Raw genomic sequence first — 17974 nt, forward strand, 5'->3', positions numbered from 1 at the left:
AGTAGAACAAGCTCTTGTGAAAAATGCCAATCACTTGTTTTAAAATTTTAAAAGTTTAATAGTAATAAAATGGTTATAAAACTAGTAATACAAATTAAAGCAATAAGAATTTGGACAATCAGAGTTAGGACAATAAAGGACAATAAAAACAAAGAATTACAGATGTCTGGATGCTTCTTGGGCACTAAGCCCCAAAAAGCATAGCTTGCTAACAAAGGATTAGCCCTTAAAAGCAATAGCCTGGTGCATATTCATATATCACATATATGATTCAAAAATTCTTTTCAAACAAAGGGTGTTTTCTGCTTAACTTCAGCTTCCCCCCTCATCTTGTAAATCAATCTTCTCCGGTTCCACAAAGTCTGGGCCTTCCCGATAAGGAGGCAATAATTCTTCTCTTGGAATCCTGTTGTATCTCCATCCAGAGAGGATAATGAGAAGAATTTCTTGGTTGTCTTTTCCATTCCTTGGGTCGGTTACAAAAAGTATCTTACATCACATAGTTTCTATTTTAATATCATGCTATAGCCTAAAAACTATATGTACCACAGTACTTAAAGGGATTAATATAACATAACTTTCCAACATAACACATGAAATAAACAGGGCCAGGAGACTTCTTCTCCTTTATAATGCCTTTATTAAAAGTGATCAGCTCAGGATTGGGCGGCTCGGCAGGGCTGCAGTCCACGTCACGTCTCCCAGGGCGACTCAGAGGAGGAGGATATGCGCAGCTCTGTCCACTAGGGGCAGAGCCGGGGGATCCGGTCCTCGTGGGAGCCTTTAGGGCGTGATGTCCCCGTCAGATGTTGGTCCTCTCAGCCCCGGCGGCCACCTGGTCCCGGCGTTGGGACGACTCTCTGCTCAGGGCGAGAGGGACTCAGCATCTCCGCAGGCTCAGCAATCGGCTCCGCGTGTCCAGACACCACTTTAGTCTCTCAATTCTTATTTGGCTCGTTGTTTTTGGGGTTTTCTCTGTGGGTTTCGAGTCGTGGTCTCACAAAGCATTCTGGTCTTGGAGTCACTTTGCATAACCCCTCCCACCCTCTCAGGTGTCTTCCCTATGTTGGAAGAGTGCATAGCCTCGGGGAAGGGCCATCCACCCCACCCAGCCAGGCCTTTTACTAATACAAAAGAGGAGATAAGCTACAACGACCCGGTATTACAATAACAAAGCACTAAGAACCCTGGCAGAGACAGATCTGGCTGCGTCCCTGTAACTCTTTCTCACAAAAAAAAAATTAACCGAATTTTTGTCCATAACAGTCCCCCCTCTTTTTCTTTGATCGAGCTTAAATTCTTAAGCTCGCATCAACTCACAATTTTTTGTTTTGAATCTACTATAAATCTCTTCTGTACTTTGGTAATCATGGTTACTTAACCTTGTTACTTTTCTTGGTTTCTTCAGGTTGGTTTGTACAGCCAATACTGTTTTACTAAAACAGATAAATAAGCATAGTAAAAAGAGCAATCCTCCCAGTCTACACACACTGAGAAAAGCTACCTTTTCCCATACATCTTTTCTGAAAATTTCCAAATTCTCCCACCCACTGGGATCAAGTGTAGGAGTTTGATCTTGATTATTTGCACATGCTAATATTTTTATTTCGTTTGAAATGTCCCTAATAATTGAATTCTTTATTTTTAATACTGCCTGGAGCCGGATGACTTTGTTCAACACAGATATTGGGATCCGAACTTGGCTTTTACAATTTTGTATTTTCTCAATTTCTATTTCACTTTCCCGGTTTTGTTTAATTTCTCCCAAATCATTATATATAGGAACTCCCAAACTTGATCCAGTTTCTTTGGGTAATAAGAAAATTGGTGTTATCACCCTAGCAATGCAGTTGCCAGATGAGATCAAACTTAGGGGTTTAGAGCTCCCCTGAAATGTGTTCCAAAAGGGGTTTATCTCTTTTCCAGTACACTCATATAAATACTTGTAATAAACAGTTTTTCTTACCATTTTCACCATTTCTTTGCTTTTTACTAGATCTGCTGAGCTTGTTTCAGCAGCATCACATTCAAAGCACAACCAGGTTTCTCCTATAGGGCACTCTCCTAGGAGTGGCTGCCTAAAAGTGGCAGTATTCTGGGCTATCTAATACATTCTCTTATTTTTCTGATAAAGGACCAATAGGGAGAGGTTAACACAATCAGGGTTAGAACTGATGTGGACTCTAGACAAGGAGCTCACTTCCTCTTCATAGCGGGGTTGGTAGCCTTCACTGCACGGCTCTCCTGGGCTCCCCTGAGCACCACCAGCAATCAGAGCCATCAGTACTACCCTTCCCAAGAGTCCGGTATGGGTCATCTTGCACAGACTGCCCACCCGGCCTTGCCTCTTGGGGAATTTTTTACTGAGGAGAAGCTTCCAAGCTCTTTAGAGTCCCTTCTACCCACTTCTCTGGTTAAGACTCTCTTGGTCTGTTCCCTACAAATTTTAGTTTCCCCTAGGGGAGTGTTCTGTAGAGGATTAACCTGGAGTCTTTAGAAATATATTGGGGAACTTAAACTAGAATTTCTTATTTACAGCCTTAAACTTTTTACCAACATAATTTACACAAAACAGTTTTGAAACATTTTAAGCAATATTAGAACTCTGATACCAATTTTTCCTATACAGTTCAGTCTTTTTGACTCTTCCTCCTGAGAGTCAACTTTAAATCCCAGTATACTCAGGTGAATTAACTTGTGATGTGGATGAATCCTTATCCAGTGCCCGGAGGTGAGTGGTGTGGACTCTGGCCCAATGCCAGAGGGAAAAACTGAGAGTCTGGCTCAATGCCAGAAGGAGACAGGGGTGCAGTCCGGTCCAATGCCAGAATGCCAGAATGAAAAACTTGGTGTTGAATCCTGGTCCAATGCCAGGGGTGAGAGTGATGTGAGTCCAACAGTCTTAGTAATGAAGAATACCTGAAACGGGCTTTCAAACACAGGCATTAATGGTCTACTGTTAATGATTTTATCAAAACTCAGCTTCTCTGTTTAATGTTATCAGTAATTTCTCTTTTTCCATAGTTTGTATGTTTCTCTTATCAACTTCTACATACTCTGTATTTTGGAAGGAGTTGTATTTCTCAGCTAACTTAACTCCCAAAGTACTTTTATTCTCTTATTTTTCTGTGTATTTAATTCACTGGTTTTCTGTTCTATTTTTCAAGATCTAATTTATTTATCTCTTGCTTTTCACTTACAGCTTAAATATTTCTTTCAACCCCTTACACCTAATTTTTTTTTTTTTTCTTACACCATTCTTCTACACAATACACTTCCCTCTAAGGAGATGTGGTAAAACTTGTAATGCACAATCTACATTACCTCTATTTTCGCTTATATTCACTCTCTCATTTCTCATTCACTTTCACACATTCCTCCACACCTTTAAGACACAAACTTATTGCTAGAAAATCACGGGTCCCTATAGCCCCCCCTCACCTTGGGGTTGGCCCACAGGTCTCAGTATCTCTGGGCCTCTTGGAAGGGCCCTGACTCTGGTTGCCTCTGGTGCACATTCACCTGTGAGGCTGCCTGCGTGTCACTCACGCTCTTACAGCTACGGCTCCCTCACACATCTGGGGAGAACTAGTCTGGTTTGCAGGTCACACACACACTTCCACTGCCCCCTTCCACCTGCCCGGGAAGTTGAGGCTGACTTTGCTTGTGACTCACTCTCACACACACAACAAGACAACAATAAGGTACCTTTTACTTTCACACTACTTATTACAAGTTAAGTCTTACTGGCCAGTTTTGGTGGTATTGGATATCCTTTCTACCTAGCTGGTTTTTTGTCTAACTTCAGATGTTACTTTGTTGGGACAGGACTTATCTGCTCCTGTATCAACCAAAAATTCAAATTAACCATTTAGGGGTCCCACCTCTAAGTTTACTAAGGGCTCGTCTAGATGTTGCATTGGGTCTCCTAAAGTGTAAAGCCCCTGACCCTCTACTCGTCACTTCTAAGGATCTTCTCTAAATTATCTTGTTCCCTGGCTATTGCTGCATCGAGACTGAGCTTTCTACAAAACTTCCTGGTGTGTCCTGCCTCCCCACAGTAATAACACTGTCGTCCTCTCAAAGGGACTTGAGGTGTCTCTATCCTTCGTGCACCTGCCAGTACTGGCCTGTCTCTGCCTCCTCCTGGTGGTGGACCCGCCCCCCCTGCACTTTCCCTAGCTATAGCGACCATGATCTTAGCATTGGCCTTTGCCTTTTCTTCCTCCCTCCTTAAATACACCTTCAATGCCTCTCTTAATACGTCATTTATGTCCTTCGCTTGCCACTCTTCCATCTTTTCCAGTTTTCTCCTTATATCAGGCCAAGATTTGGTAACAAATTGGACTTTTAGTAGCATTTGACCTTCTGGGGTGTCTGGGTCTATTCTAGAGTACAACTGGAAGTGCTGCCTTAGGCGATTAGGCCAGGCAGCAGGAGTTTCCTCTTTCTCCTGCATGCCCTCAAATGCCAATTGGGTGTTAGTTTCTTTGGGAACTGACTCTTTGATACCTAGCATTATCAAAGACCTATATTCCATCATGGCCTTCCTCCCCTCCTCCGGGTTAGGGTTCCAGCTGGGATCCGTTAGTGGCAATTTCTGTTCACCTGATGGCACCTGGGGTCCTGGACGGTTATCTTTCTCCCAAATTCTTATGCCAGCCACCCTAATCATCTGGACCTCTTCTGGGGAAAATAATATACTCAGGATGGAATTCATCTCCCCCCAAGTGTAGATATTTGGACCTAGAAATTGATCTACTTGGTTGGCTATGCCCACTGGGTCCTCAACTAAATGCCCCAACTCTTTCTTGAATCCTCTCACCTCAGAAGCAGTTAGGGGAGCATTCACAAAGCCAACACCTCCTGCTTCTCCTCCCATAGGAACCTCTCTGAGGGGAAAGAGTCTCTCTGCCTTGGAGGTCTTGGATCTGGTGCTACAGTACGGCCCATCTTCAGATGCCAAACTACTTTGAGGGATATCTGGGTTACCCTGAACTTTCTGCCCATCAGCAGGTGTATTTGCTGATAGCTGTTTATTGGGCGAGGAGGCATTTGTGTCCCAACTAGGAGGAGGTAAAGGGACAGCAATAGGAGGGGGAGAAGAGCCTGAGTGGATATTAAGTGCAGCTGGAGAAGGGGTGGAGAATGCAGCAGGTGGAGTAGGCACTTGTGGTAATGCAGAAGGAGCTGGAGGGGATACTGGGTTTATCATAGCGGAAGCTGAAGAGGTAGAAGGAGGAGTCTGAGCAGGTGGTAATGAGATGGCAGCCGGGGGAAGAACCGGGCCTGCCATTTGAGGTGCTTGAAGAAGAGGATTATAAGGTGGAGGGGCAGAAGGAGGCAAATAATCCAGGGGATCCCATCTTTTACTAGTCCTATCATCCCCTCCTTCATTCCCCTCTTTCTTCCTCTGTACCTTACAAATTCGCACCCCTTCATCCCCAACAGCGCTCTTTAACCAGCAAGCTACATACAATAATTGCTCAGGATCAGTATCCCCTCGAGCTGTCAGATAATTATTTAATAGCTGGCACATCCACTTATTTTTTGTCCCACACCCAGGCCATCCTCCTTGTAACTCTAATTCTGGCCACACTTCCATACAATAATGGATCATTTTCGCTTTATCTAATCCCTCTGTGGCCTCTATAGAATCCCATTTTACTAACAGTTCTCCTAAGGGACTACTGGGATGTATATACCTCAGTCTCTTACCGGTCTTTTTACTATTACACCCTCCCATTTTACAGGTCTTAACAATAAAAAATCCCAAAGGTGCCTTTACTGACCGGTGATTTCAAAAAGAACCTTCTTTGAGGAGCTTCAGCCTCCTCCACTGAACTTCAACATTTCTGCCTGATGCTCAGGACTTTATACTGAAACAACAGCCCAATCTCTTGATTGCCTAACCTTCCCCACGTCAGGTCTTACATCTATCGGGACTTGAACACACGAAGCCTCGGCCTAAGAATCCAGGTCGTGCCTGACTCCCTCAGTCAGGAAAAACAACTGCCTGATTTTTAGTTTGCCTAACCCGCCAATTTTTAGGCTTCACCGTATCAGGACTTAAAAGCAAACCACAGCCTCCTTCGCTGGGGTTTGTGCCTGACTCCTGTGCCAGCACTTACTTTTGCCTGCAGGGCTTGTGAGCTACCCGAATCCTTCTCGGGACTGACAAAATCTTACGTGAATCCTTCTCGAGACTTACAAATGCTACCCGAATCCTTCTCGGGACTGACAAATCTGCCTGACTTCCCTCTGTCAGGGCCTATTTGGGGTGCGTGCCACTCATACAAATATTCCCTCCGCACGCCCGGAGGGGGGGGGGGCCCTTTATTCCCCCTTGGGAGACTCACTCACGCTAATTCCAAGCTCCGCCCCCTGTTCCTGGCCGATTTTCTCGCGAAAGCTCGGAACCGCGGTACTGAGGGGGTCCGCTCACACTTCGAAGGTCTGGCTGCCGGCCTCCGTCTCATTCATACCCACATGCGCACCTCTCCTGCTCCCACCACCGGCTTTCTCACCAATCCGGTGCTCCGGTGCTCCTCTGTGTCGCTGGTCCTGAGCCGATCCCTCTGGTCCTGATAGCCAGCTTTCCTGAAGTCCAAGATGGCCAGTCTTGAGTCTTCTTGCAGCGTGGCTATTCTGGACGAGCGCCCCCAGCTGAAATAAACAGGGCCAGGAGACTTCTTCTCCTTTTTAATGCCTTTATTAAAAGCAATCAGCTCAGGATTGGGCGGCTCGGCAGGGCTGCAGTCCCCGTCGCGTCTCTCAGGGCGACTCAGAGGAGGAGGATATGCGCAGCTCTGTCCACTAGGGGCAGAGCCGGGGGATCCGGTCCTCGTGGGAGCCTTTAGGGCGTGATGTCCCCGTCAGATCTTGTCCTCTCAGCCTCGGCGGCCACCTGGTCCCGGCATTGGGACGACTCTCTGCTCAGGGCGAGAGGGACTCCGCATCTCTGCAGGCTCAGCAATCGGCTCTGCGTGTCCAGACACCACTTTAGTCTCTCAATTCTTATTTGGCTCGTTGTTTTTGGGGTTTTCTCTGTGGGTTTCGAGTCGTGGTCTCACAAAGCATTCTGGACTTTGGAGTCACTTTGCATAACCCCCCCCACCCTCTCAGGTGTCTTCCCTATGTTGGAAGAGAGCACTGCCTGGGGGAAGGGCCATTACCCCACCCAGCCAGGCCTTTTACAAATACAAAAGAGGAGATAAGCTACAATGACCCGTGATTACAATAACAAAGCACTAAGAACCCTGGCAGAGACAGATCTGGCTGCGTCCCTGTAACTCTTTCTCACAAAAAAAATATTACCCGAATTTTTCTTCATAACAACACATATAGTATTCATTTTATTATTTGCAAAGACCCAATCATATAATAAACATTTTTCACACTCTTAAAATTTAAGAAAACAATACACGATTTAAAAATACAGCTGCAGAATGTTTCACTTCCCAGAATCAATGTGAGATAAAAGAGAAAGACACACAGGTGACATCACAGGTTGCCAGGAAGAGAAGCAGGGTCAACATTTTCTGTTGGGAGGTGTGTTAGTCTGTTGAGTTGCCATAAAGGGAAACAGTAATAACTCGGGCCTGGTGTCAAGCTAGGCTGGGATAACATTAAATGGTGGTGTGTCTTGGTTTACAAGACAGGTGTCTGCTAGGGAAGGCAGAAAGCCTCCCTTGGAATGGAGAATGTAAACCCCCTCCCTCCAAATTATTAGAATTTTGAAATTAAGGGCCTCTTAGGCAAAGATATGGGAATAGGAATAACAGTTCTTTACTAGTATATATAGCAAGGCAAACAAAACAATAACAACCACAGCATAAGTCAGAAACAGCACCAGAAACCCAGTGACAGCCTTTTCGGCTGCAGCACTTTCCTCTTTGCTGTAGTTATGGTCACAGCTGGTAGGGGTACTGGCAGGCTCCTGGTGTACAGGGCAGGTGCAGTGATCCCCACATGGCTGCAGGGGGAGCTCTGGCGTGGGCTCGCGCAGCACATGGCAATAATGGCTCAGCCGGGAAGGGATGGAACAAAGGCTTTGCTTTACAAATCCTTGGAGCAGTCAATCTCAGTGCCCCTAGCAGGACTCTTGGAAGCAGCAGGCTGGAACAGCAGGGATGAGCAGAAATCTCAGGGTGATGGATGAGATGTATCAGAACTCCACGGCAATAGCTGGAACTTGCGGAATGACCTGGTAGGGCAGGGGGATGTGGGGCCCAGCAGCAGAAGAAAAGTTCCCTGCTGGGTTATGGTGATGGCAGGGAATTCCTTTCCCCAAGTTGCAGGTCTGACCGTCCTCCTCCGAAGCCCAGCATAGAGAGAGAGAGAGAGCGCGTCCTCAACTCTCCAGCCCTCATCTCTTTACCTGCCTCTCTTTTTGGGATATCTTTGTCATCCTGCCCCCCCCTTCCCATCCCCCAGAGAAGCTCCCTAAAAAACCCCAGAGGAGTTCCCCCTCCCCACCTTCTCAAGCACACAGCCATCAGTGCTTCTTAGCAACTCAATGGGAAAATTTCCAAAAGTAACAGGGAAAGAAAAGACAAAAATCTCAACCCCAACATGGTGAGGCTTTGATGGACACGCTTTTCTATCCCACTGGGCCCCTGAGTGGCAGCCTCAGTATAAGGAGAAAAAGTAAAAGGATAAATCCCCTTTAGCAGGTTTTAAAGTACAGTTTTAGCATCCATGCAGCAACCAGGTGCAGATAGAGGCAAGGTCTCTACTCCAACTGGTTCTTATCCAGAAGTTTTATGACCACCTTAGTGTGTGTTGTCAACAAGCTGCTGTGAGTCGGGGTGTAGCGGGTTGACCTTGGCTGGCTGTCAGGTGTTCACTAAGTCACTTTATTACACCCTTTCCCAATGGAACAGGGGACACAACAAGATGGAGAACAACCAGCGGGGTGAGATAAGGCAGTTTTATTACAGTTGTGAGAAACAACTGCTCACTTAAGAGTTTTAAAAGGTTTATTAAACCTTTATAAAAATACAACAAAATAACTATATAAGGAAAAATTTGCAGTGCTGGGAACTGCCCCCCGTGGATACCATGTGGCCGGTTCATCTTTAGGATGAATGCTCAGTCTTTTATACCCCTGGGGGTTGCATCAACCAGCCCTGGCCCATCCCAAAGTCTGTCAGTCAGCTCTTCTTTGCCATTTATTGGTGGAGACTGCTTTCTTGTAACTTGATTGGACGTCAGGTATTGCCATGTCGCGCCCCCTAAGCAACAAGCCTTTCTATTCCCAACTGCCCCAGGTAAGGGACACATGCACGCCTTCTTTAACTTGCCCTAGACAACCCCGGCTGTCTGATGGTCACAATACGGGGGGGGGGGGAGGGAACTATGGGGAGAACAGAGGACATCTAAACTACAGTAACATAACTATACATCACTAAAGCTTTTCTTAATATTCACACAATAGTTATCTCTTAATTGTGAGAGCAAATCATGTCATTATCCATCTATAACACAGTGAAAGTGAGTTGGTAAATAAGGACTTTACAATCAAAATTGTAAGGCAGGTATGTTTTATTCCAGCTGGGACACATAGGGGATATTTCCACCATACATGTGTACCTGGTGAGACAGGTTTCAGGTTTAAATACAAATTGATCCCCCCAAGCCCACACCTCCCTGCCAGCCCATTCCCAGCCCATTCTCCACCTTCTTGTGATTCATATTATAATTAGTCTTTGGTGGTGCCGCGCTTCCTGGTGGTCGGGGGTAGGGGTCTTCGATGAAGTAACATCATCTTCTTCAGTGTTTGCTGCTTGACCTTTTCTTCTGGGCAAGCGCAGTGGAGGTTTGGCTTTCTCCCAGGTCAGTTTGTCCTGGCCAAAATAAGGGGTCTGGTTCTTGCTGGCTCCTTAAGCAAAAGGTTCTGCTTTATGGATTTCAACAATACCTGAGTCTTGCTTTACTGAGTTTTCTTATCTTTATGGCCTTTACTTAGCAACTAAATTCTTATGTGTTCTGTTACAAGTTGTTTCTACCTAGCAAGTTACATTCCTGTTACAAACTCTGTTCTGTACTTTTGCAAACTTGCTAAATAAGTTATATATATATTTCTGTTTTCCTCCACCCGCCCGAGTACATTATATGCTTCTAAAATTCTGAGTTTTCATTAACATACATGTTTCCCACATTAAAAGACAGAAATAAGCAAGAATCTGTGTGTGCATAAGCTAAAGAAAAAGAGGTCAGTCTCTACTTCCCATCAGTAGCAATGTTCGGACACTTCCTGGGAAGCAGGGCTTCAGCACGCATAATGGTTCCTCCAGGAGCCAAACACTGAAGAATCACAAATGCCCCATTTTCCTCTTTTGTCCCTGTTGCCATGTATCACAGTGCAGGTTTGTTGTGTTACGTTACAACTGAGTTCATCGTGTCCAGAGAGGGTGCAGCTGCCGGTGCTGGACATGGGAACAAACGAGATGGGTCTTGGTTTCATAAAGCTCAAGAATCCATTTATTACCCCTGGGGAGGAGGGGCTGGACAAAGATGAAAAGACCAGGCAAAGGCAGGGTCATGGGGTTTTATAGGGTATCACGGGGGTGGAGTTAGGGCTTGGGTCAAGGGAGGAGTTATTAGCAACACAAGGAGGGTACAATCAAATTCCCACCTCTTAGGAACAGGGGCACTCCACAATGATGGTCGTCTCGCCCATTCGAGAAAAATTCCTGCGTGCCATAATTTTTCACTATATGGATGACATTTTAGTATGCACTGAGACTGACCATTATTTGGAGATAGTTCTCAAAAAGACTATTCAAGCCATTGAAGGAACAGGATTTGAAATTGCTACAGAGAAGACTGAGTGCACCTGCCCGGGGACCTACCTTGGATTCCAAATTGGTGAAAGGACCATCGTACCTCAGGAGCTCATCATCAAGGACAGTCTGAGAACTCTGAGGGACCTAAATTAGTTATGTGGAAGCATAAGCTAGGTTTGTTCACTGCTAGGGATAACGACCGAGGACCTTGCACCCCTTTTCAACTTCCTGAGAGGCTCTGATGACCTCGACTCCCCATGAACCATCACACCAGAAGCCCAGGTAGGAATCCAAAATGTATCAGAGGCACTGTGCTTAAGACAAGCCCACCGTGCTGATCCTACCCTGCCTTTCCAATTTGTCATCTTGGTAAGTCATCCAGGTTTCATGGGCTCATTATCCAGTGGGACCCCACTCTGAGGGACCAGCTTTTAATCATAGAGTGGGAGTTCCGATTGCACCAACCACATAAGACTATCACAACACCCCAGAGTTGATGGCTTAGCTCATTATAGAAGTCAGATCATGCCTCAAAACCTTAGCAGGGTGTGAGATCACATGTATTTACCTTCCATTGACATCAGGTGATCTGGAAGCTTTGCTCCAGACCAATGAACACCTCCAGTTTTCTCTTGGCAGCTATCCAGGTCAAATCTCTGTCCATCTACAGAAACATAAACTATTTAATGAGTTGTCTAGGTTTGGAAAGACAGGTGTCTGCTAAGGAAGGCAGGAGCCTCCCCTTAAATGGAAAAATGTAAACCCCCTCCCTCAGAACTGCTATAAATTTTAAATTAAAGGGCTCTCAGGAAAAATATGGGAGCAAGAATAACAGTTCTTTATTAGGGAAGAAAATAAAAAAGATAAAATAAACAATGCAGCAAACCAAAACAACACTGACAGAGTCAGAATACAACCTGACACCCTGTTGGTCAGGGTGCTGGTAGCAGTCCAATTGGAATTGTGGCTGCAGTCCTCCTGGAGTGTCAGGTGTGGTTCTGTTTGGGCAGAGATCCTGTAGAAGGATGTAGTCTTCCTCCGAAGATCCAGTGGAAGAGGCAGCTGTTCCTCTGAAAAATCCAGTGGAGAAGCCGTGTTGGTCTTCCAGAATCTCAAGATTATATCTGGGTAAGAATGCTTGGCTCCTCCCTCTTGGCAGAGCATCTCACAATGGGATGACATAGTTCTTATCAGTCATGCAGTGACATTCAATAGCCTATTATCAGCAGATGTCTCCCCGGAGGGAGGAGTGGTTGTGGAAGAGATAAGGAAAACTGCCCACTTAACAGAAGACAACTGCCATACAGATGGCAAATAGAATACAATTTGCTTGGCAATCCAGGACATGATTGTTTTAATTTGGTTCCAAAATCATTTAAGAGTGGAACTCCATTTAAAGGCACTGACTGTTTTAACTGATGATTCCAGAAAATCCCACAAGTCAGTTATGACTTGGAAAAATCCTGACACTCAGGAGTGGGAGTCTGATGTTCAAATTGTTCAGGGATCCCCACAAATTGCAGAATTAGCAGCCGTTGTCAGAGCATTTGAGAAGTTCAGACAACCCTTGCATCTGGTTACTGATTCGGCTTATGTTGCTGGAATAGCGGAAAGAGCAGAACATTCCTTATTAAAGGAAATGCCAAATCCAGATTTATACAGCTTGCTTTCGAAGTTAACATACCTCCTCTCCCACCAAGAGCAACCATATCACATTATGCATGTGAGGTCACACACTGACCTCCCAGGACCAATTACAGAAGGCAACCAGAGAGAAGATATTTTAGCCATGGCAGTGCAGACCACCCTACCAGACATTTTTAATCAAGCCAAATTGAGCCATCAATTTTTTCACCAAAATGTACCAGCCCTTGTCTGTATGTTCAAAATCACAAGGGAGCAAGCAAGAGCAATTGTGGGCTCCTGCCCTAATTGCCAGGAGTTTGCTTTGCCCTCTATGGGGGCCGGGGTTAACCCCCAAGGCCTCAATAGTTTACAGCTGTGGTAAACAGAGATCACACACTATGCACCCTTTGGAAGACAGAAATGTATCCATGTGTCCATAGATGCCTTCTCTGGGGCTGTATTCGTATCTGCCCACTCAAAGGAAAAGGCCAAAGACATTATCAAGCATTTTCTTCTATCATTTTCCACCCTAGGCATTCCCCAAGCTATCAAAACAGATAATGGTCCAGCTTACACCTCCAAAAATTTCAAACCGTTCCTAGATCAATGGGAGGTGAAGCACACCACTGGCATACCCCACTCCCCAGCAGGGCAATCTATTGTAGAGAGTTCACCGTCCGCTCAAGAGAGTCCTTGATCAGCAGCATGGGGGAGTTGAAACACTACCAAATGTAGAAAGATTATGTAATGCTATTTATGTCATCCATTTTCTTAATACTTCATTTATGGAGCCAAACTCCCCATTGTCAGGCACCAACACTAGCAGAGCTCAGCTCACAGAGAAACCCCCTGTGCTGATCAAAGACCCCAAATCCAAGCAAATAATGGGTCCATTTACATTAGTAACTTGGGGCAGAGGCTATGCTTGCATGTCCACAGAATCTGGCCCAAGGTGGATTCCTGGCAAGAATGTCAAGACATTTATCAAGTCGCCAAATACAGCACCCAGAGACACTTCCCGGGACCCCAGAGACAGGAAAGAGGTCAAGCTTGGGTGGTGTGGAGCAGAAGAAGGAAAAAGACTGTAAACACAGATGTTCATCACAGAAGCAGATGACTCTCTACTCCTCCAAAAGACTCTCTCTTGATCAATAAACTTTTTGGACAATGGGGGTTGACAGGATGGGATTCATCTTTTGTTTAAGATTTTTTTTCAATTGTAATAATTGTTTTTATTGTTTTACTCATGTTTCCCAGTTTAGTTAAGTGTCTGCAGAAGTCCATTGGGGTCTTCTTAGTAAGAAAAAACAGGGGAATTGTAGAATCCTCTGGATCTTTTCCCCTCAGGGAATTCCCCAGACCCTCCCTTAGAGAGACTTACCATAGAGTTTCCCTATCCGGGCAGACAGAAAAGACTTCCTTATGGAGTCTTGCACAACACTGATCCATCCCAGTTCCCTTCCCCATATGTCCCAACTTCCCCTGGTTTCTCCTTTCCCTGTTTCCTCATTGTTTGTGGTGCCCCAGTGGCCAGCCCCTTCTTCCCTGAAAGCCAATCCCCTTTGCCCTGCTCCTTGGTACTGCCCCCATAGCCTCCCCTACTTAAACCTTGCAGAGAGCACACGGTTGATCTTTTGTCTCTGGTTTCCCCTTTGGTGTGCAGAAATAAACCTCAGTGGAATTAACTATATAAAAGGCCCTTCTGCCTCTCTTTGCTGAGCTTGCTGTGGTGAGTGTGGTGTGTGTGGACTTGGCTGCCTTGCCTGAATGTTTACCCAAGCAGCATTTCCACAGGAGATGCTCATTGGGGAAATAGGTAGCAGCAACCACCATCTAAACCCCCACACTGCTACACAGGCTGGCTTGTACTGTCTGAATTAAGGAGCCCCTGGGTTGACTGACAGGGGCCTCGTCCAATTACATCTCTCCTAAGACTGCAGGCATTTCACTGGCCAGAACCTGAAGGGGCGTAGAGATCTAACCAATGAAAGTATCCAGACCGGGTTTTTCAAATGCTCTATATAGGGAAGGGCTTGGGAAATAAACTCTCTCTGTTGTCACATGAACACTAGGGTAAGTGGTCTTTATCTCCTGCCCATCCCCCACGAGTCACATCACATCTCCCTTAGCTTTATATATCTGAGCTGGCATCCTATGGTATGGAATATCCCTTTGGCTAATTTGGGTCAGCTGGCCCGGTTGTGTCCCTGTGTCCCTTCCCAGGATCTTATTCACTCTCACTGCCTTTGATGGGGGAAGGAATGTCAGAGGGACAGCACTGCTCAACAGTAGCCAAAACACTGGTCTGTTATCAACACCTGTCCAGCTACCAATGCAAAGCACAGCACTATGAGGGCTGTGAACTTTACCTCAGTCACACCCAATACAGTGGGTATGTTAGCTTTAGCATTTGGTGACCTTGGAGACAATGGGACATGGCTCATCCAGCTGTCCTTTCCTGAGAGATAGAGAGGTAATGCCTGTTGCTATTAATTCTGCTATGCCTTTTGCTGCTATTGTGAGTGTTCAGGAACACATAATCACAGAATGATTACATGCAGGTGCTTTTATTAAGGAGCTCTGGGTGTTAGGGGTACACAGACCCAAATCTGACCCAACATGGTTTTGAGCCAAACATGGTTTATATTCTATCATTATATAACTTACATAATAATTATTAAACTTATATTGTTCTACTGTATACATTGATTTCATCCAAGCATGGATTTCTCGTGATCCCCATCAAACCCCTAACATAGTTTCTCATGATTCTTTAAGCAGTAATTATATCTAATCACATCTAACAATTATATAATTTATCATATACTGACTACACAGGTGCAGTTTCACACGATCTAGCAAATACAAGGCCTAACATTTCCCAGGGCCCACCTTTAACATTTTCCCAGGGCCTAATAAGCCTAACTTTCTTTCTAACTCCCCAAATTTTCTATGATTTTAAAATCTTTTACTATCACCATCAAATGTGTAGATTCTCAGTTCAGTCGAAGAGAATTCTCCCAGGCTTCAGGCCTGGGAAACAGAGAGGAAGAATGAAAACAGTTATTATCTCTCTTTCTGTTCATGTTGTTTATAGATATGTACCTTCAGAGTGTGCTATCCATAGTTCACTAATAGTGTGAAAGGTTTTTACTTTGAGACCAATCAGATTTAACCTTAGCGATCCTGGTTATAAAAGGACGCTATCTCTTAATAAAGTACCTCTTTTTCGCCTTCTGAATCATGGAGTCATTTCATCCATCCCTGACTCAACAGCGTCAATCAAATCTGAGTTTCTGCAGCTGTATGGTGGCCAACCAGGCTGTTGCCCTAATTTTGCTTTCCCTCTTTGTATCCCATATGCAGAGAAGCAGAGGGAGCTGGCTCAGAAGGGCTTCCTGAAGAATGGCAACATGGGAAGCCCAGTTAATCAGCAGCCCAAGAAGAACAATGTGATGGCACGAACAAGGTAAAGGACTGGAAAAGCACTCCTCTGTGCTTTAAGCTGCAATCCCTAATGACCTTAGGATGGGCAAGGATAATGGTCATTGCTATTTGCCTACTGCCAAACATACTGCGAGAGCAGTGATAACCCTTCCCGGTGCTGACACGCCCAAATGCTGTGTTGCATTCCATCCCCTGGGGAGATGCAGGGACAGCTGGGCTCAGGACTGGTGACAACGCAGCCTGAAGGAGGCAGAGGCAGCCCAGCCTGGTTGAAATTAGGGATCTGATATGACTGTTTTACATGTTCTGGGTAGTCTCACATAACACCTAATCCTGACAGCAGGAGAGTGTATGATGCTGCTTCATGTAACACAAACTGATTGAAAGCTTAATTCTGCTTTGGCTGCTTTTATTACAGTAGTTCCCCTGTTCCTTTTTGATGATGACTCCTTCTCCATACTTACTGACTTATAAAAGGATTGTGAACAATCCATCTCTGTGTGCTTTGCCATATACCTCCTCCTCATTTGAAACAGCATGGTCATACTTTGCTGGAGCTACTTTGGCACATCTCTGTATGACAGTATCAGACAGTGCTACAAATTGCTGTAAAAAAGGATGTTATTGGATGAATACTTTCATTTAGAATGTTTCTATTGTTTCCATGCAAGCTTCTGTACACCAATGTATCATTTACCTGCATTCAGGAGTAAGGAACCTCCCCTGAGTCCACAGGATTATATGCTTTGCAGTTTTTAGAGGAGGACCTCACTTAGAATAACAGCAGAATATGATAAAGTTGCTTGAATTACCATATATTACATAGAAAGGGAACTGTAGATCAGAGCCTTTCTGTTAATTAATTAATTCCCAAACCCCACAATAGTAGTCATAAATCATGCCAGGATTTGTCAAGTTTTATTTGTAAGCCCCTGTGATGTTGGAACATACTGCATTGCTCACTGCTCTGTTTGGTTGTTGAGATCATACAAAGAAGGCAGACCCTTAGTGGCAGCAAGAAATTGGGCAGATGCTCCCACTGGCTTTTCCATGCTTCTTGTCTTCCAAATACAAACTGAAAAAAATTGGTTTCTTTTGACAATAGACTGAACACTAGTTTTCCAAGAGGAATGGTAGAAGATTTGCTGTTTGAGAAGTTTAGAAACACTGAAATTAGTGAAGGAAGATGCTAAGGGAGAGAAGATGGGATATGTACAGGTGCCTACCTGTAAAATTAGTGACTTCTCCTTGGAGAGGCTGCCTTTTCTGAGCTGTCAATGAAAAGAAGAGTGATTTCGGTGGGAAAGGACTGAACAATGACACCCATCAACAAAAGCTTTAAGCAGCCAGTTCAGTCCATTTGTGTACACCTGAGCACTGTTCAGAGGACATGTGGATACCTCCACTGCCAAGAAGAGCCTGTTGGCAGTAGACTTGCATTTTTTAGTTACTTTTCACACAACTTTTAGAAGCATCACTTGGGATCTGCAAAACAGAGGTTTGCAGCCATTGTTTTAGCAGCAGATGTAGCCAAGCTCCATTGTTCCCACATGGCTGGGAGATGTCTGGCACAGGGTCTCACTGGCCCATGTCTCTTAATCTCCCAGCTCCCTTGGCTTTCTGAGAACCAAGTGGTACCACAAGCATAGCCCTAGTAATACTTCAGAATGGTTTTGTCTGTTTTGCCACAAACAGGGAACCCCAGGAAGGCAGAAATACCACAAGCTTGTTCAAGCAACTTTTCACAGGAAAATGACTGCAGTACAATGGGAGATATTCCAGTGGGGTACTCTGCAAAACATTCAGGTTATGGTAGTTCTTTAAAGTCTAAACTGTTGACTTCCTCTGGTCTCTGCAGGAGGAGAATAAGCTCAAGCCATGTCCACATTTTTAACAGTTCTGCTCTTCTCCTCATCAAATATGTTTTCCTTCATTCAAGGAAACCACAGTACCTCTCCTAGTCTCTACTTCACCTTTTACTCAAGTCTTTTGTTCTGTATTTTCTGTATGAATTTCTTACATTCAGCTTCTAGTACCAGGTAGCCTTCACTATTCAGTCTTCTGGGTCAGGGGCACAGCCAGCCTTAGAGGTAAAATGCTCTGAATCTATA

The 17974-nt window shown here is 44.9% G+C and overlaps 1 protein-coding gene across 5 annotated transcripts in view; it reads left to right on the forward strand.

Moving 5' to 3' along the window:
• The window catches only part of LOC141726916 (protein FAM219A-like), a 398243-nt gene that overhangs the window by 275292 nt on the left and 104977 nt on the right, over positions 1-17974 (forward strand). For all 5 annotated transcript variants that reach the window (XM_074532006.1, XM_074532008.1, XM_074532005.1 and 2 more), the window contains one exon: positions 15783-15885. In XM_074532006.1, coding sequence (XP_074388107.1) covers positions 15783-15885 — 103 coding nt within the window. The remainder of the gene's footprint in view (positions 1-15782; positions 15886-17974) is intronic.

This window comes from Zonotrichia albicollis, chromosome W (assembly GCF_047830755.1).
Source record: "Zonotrichia albicollis isolate bZonAlb1 chromosome W, bZonAlb1.hap1, whole genome shotgun sequence".
Taxonomy (NCBI): domain Eukaryota; kingdom Metazoa; phylum Chordata; class Aves; order Passeriformes; family Passerellidae; genus Zonotrichia; species Zonotrichia albicollis.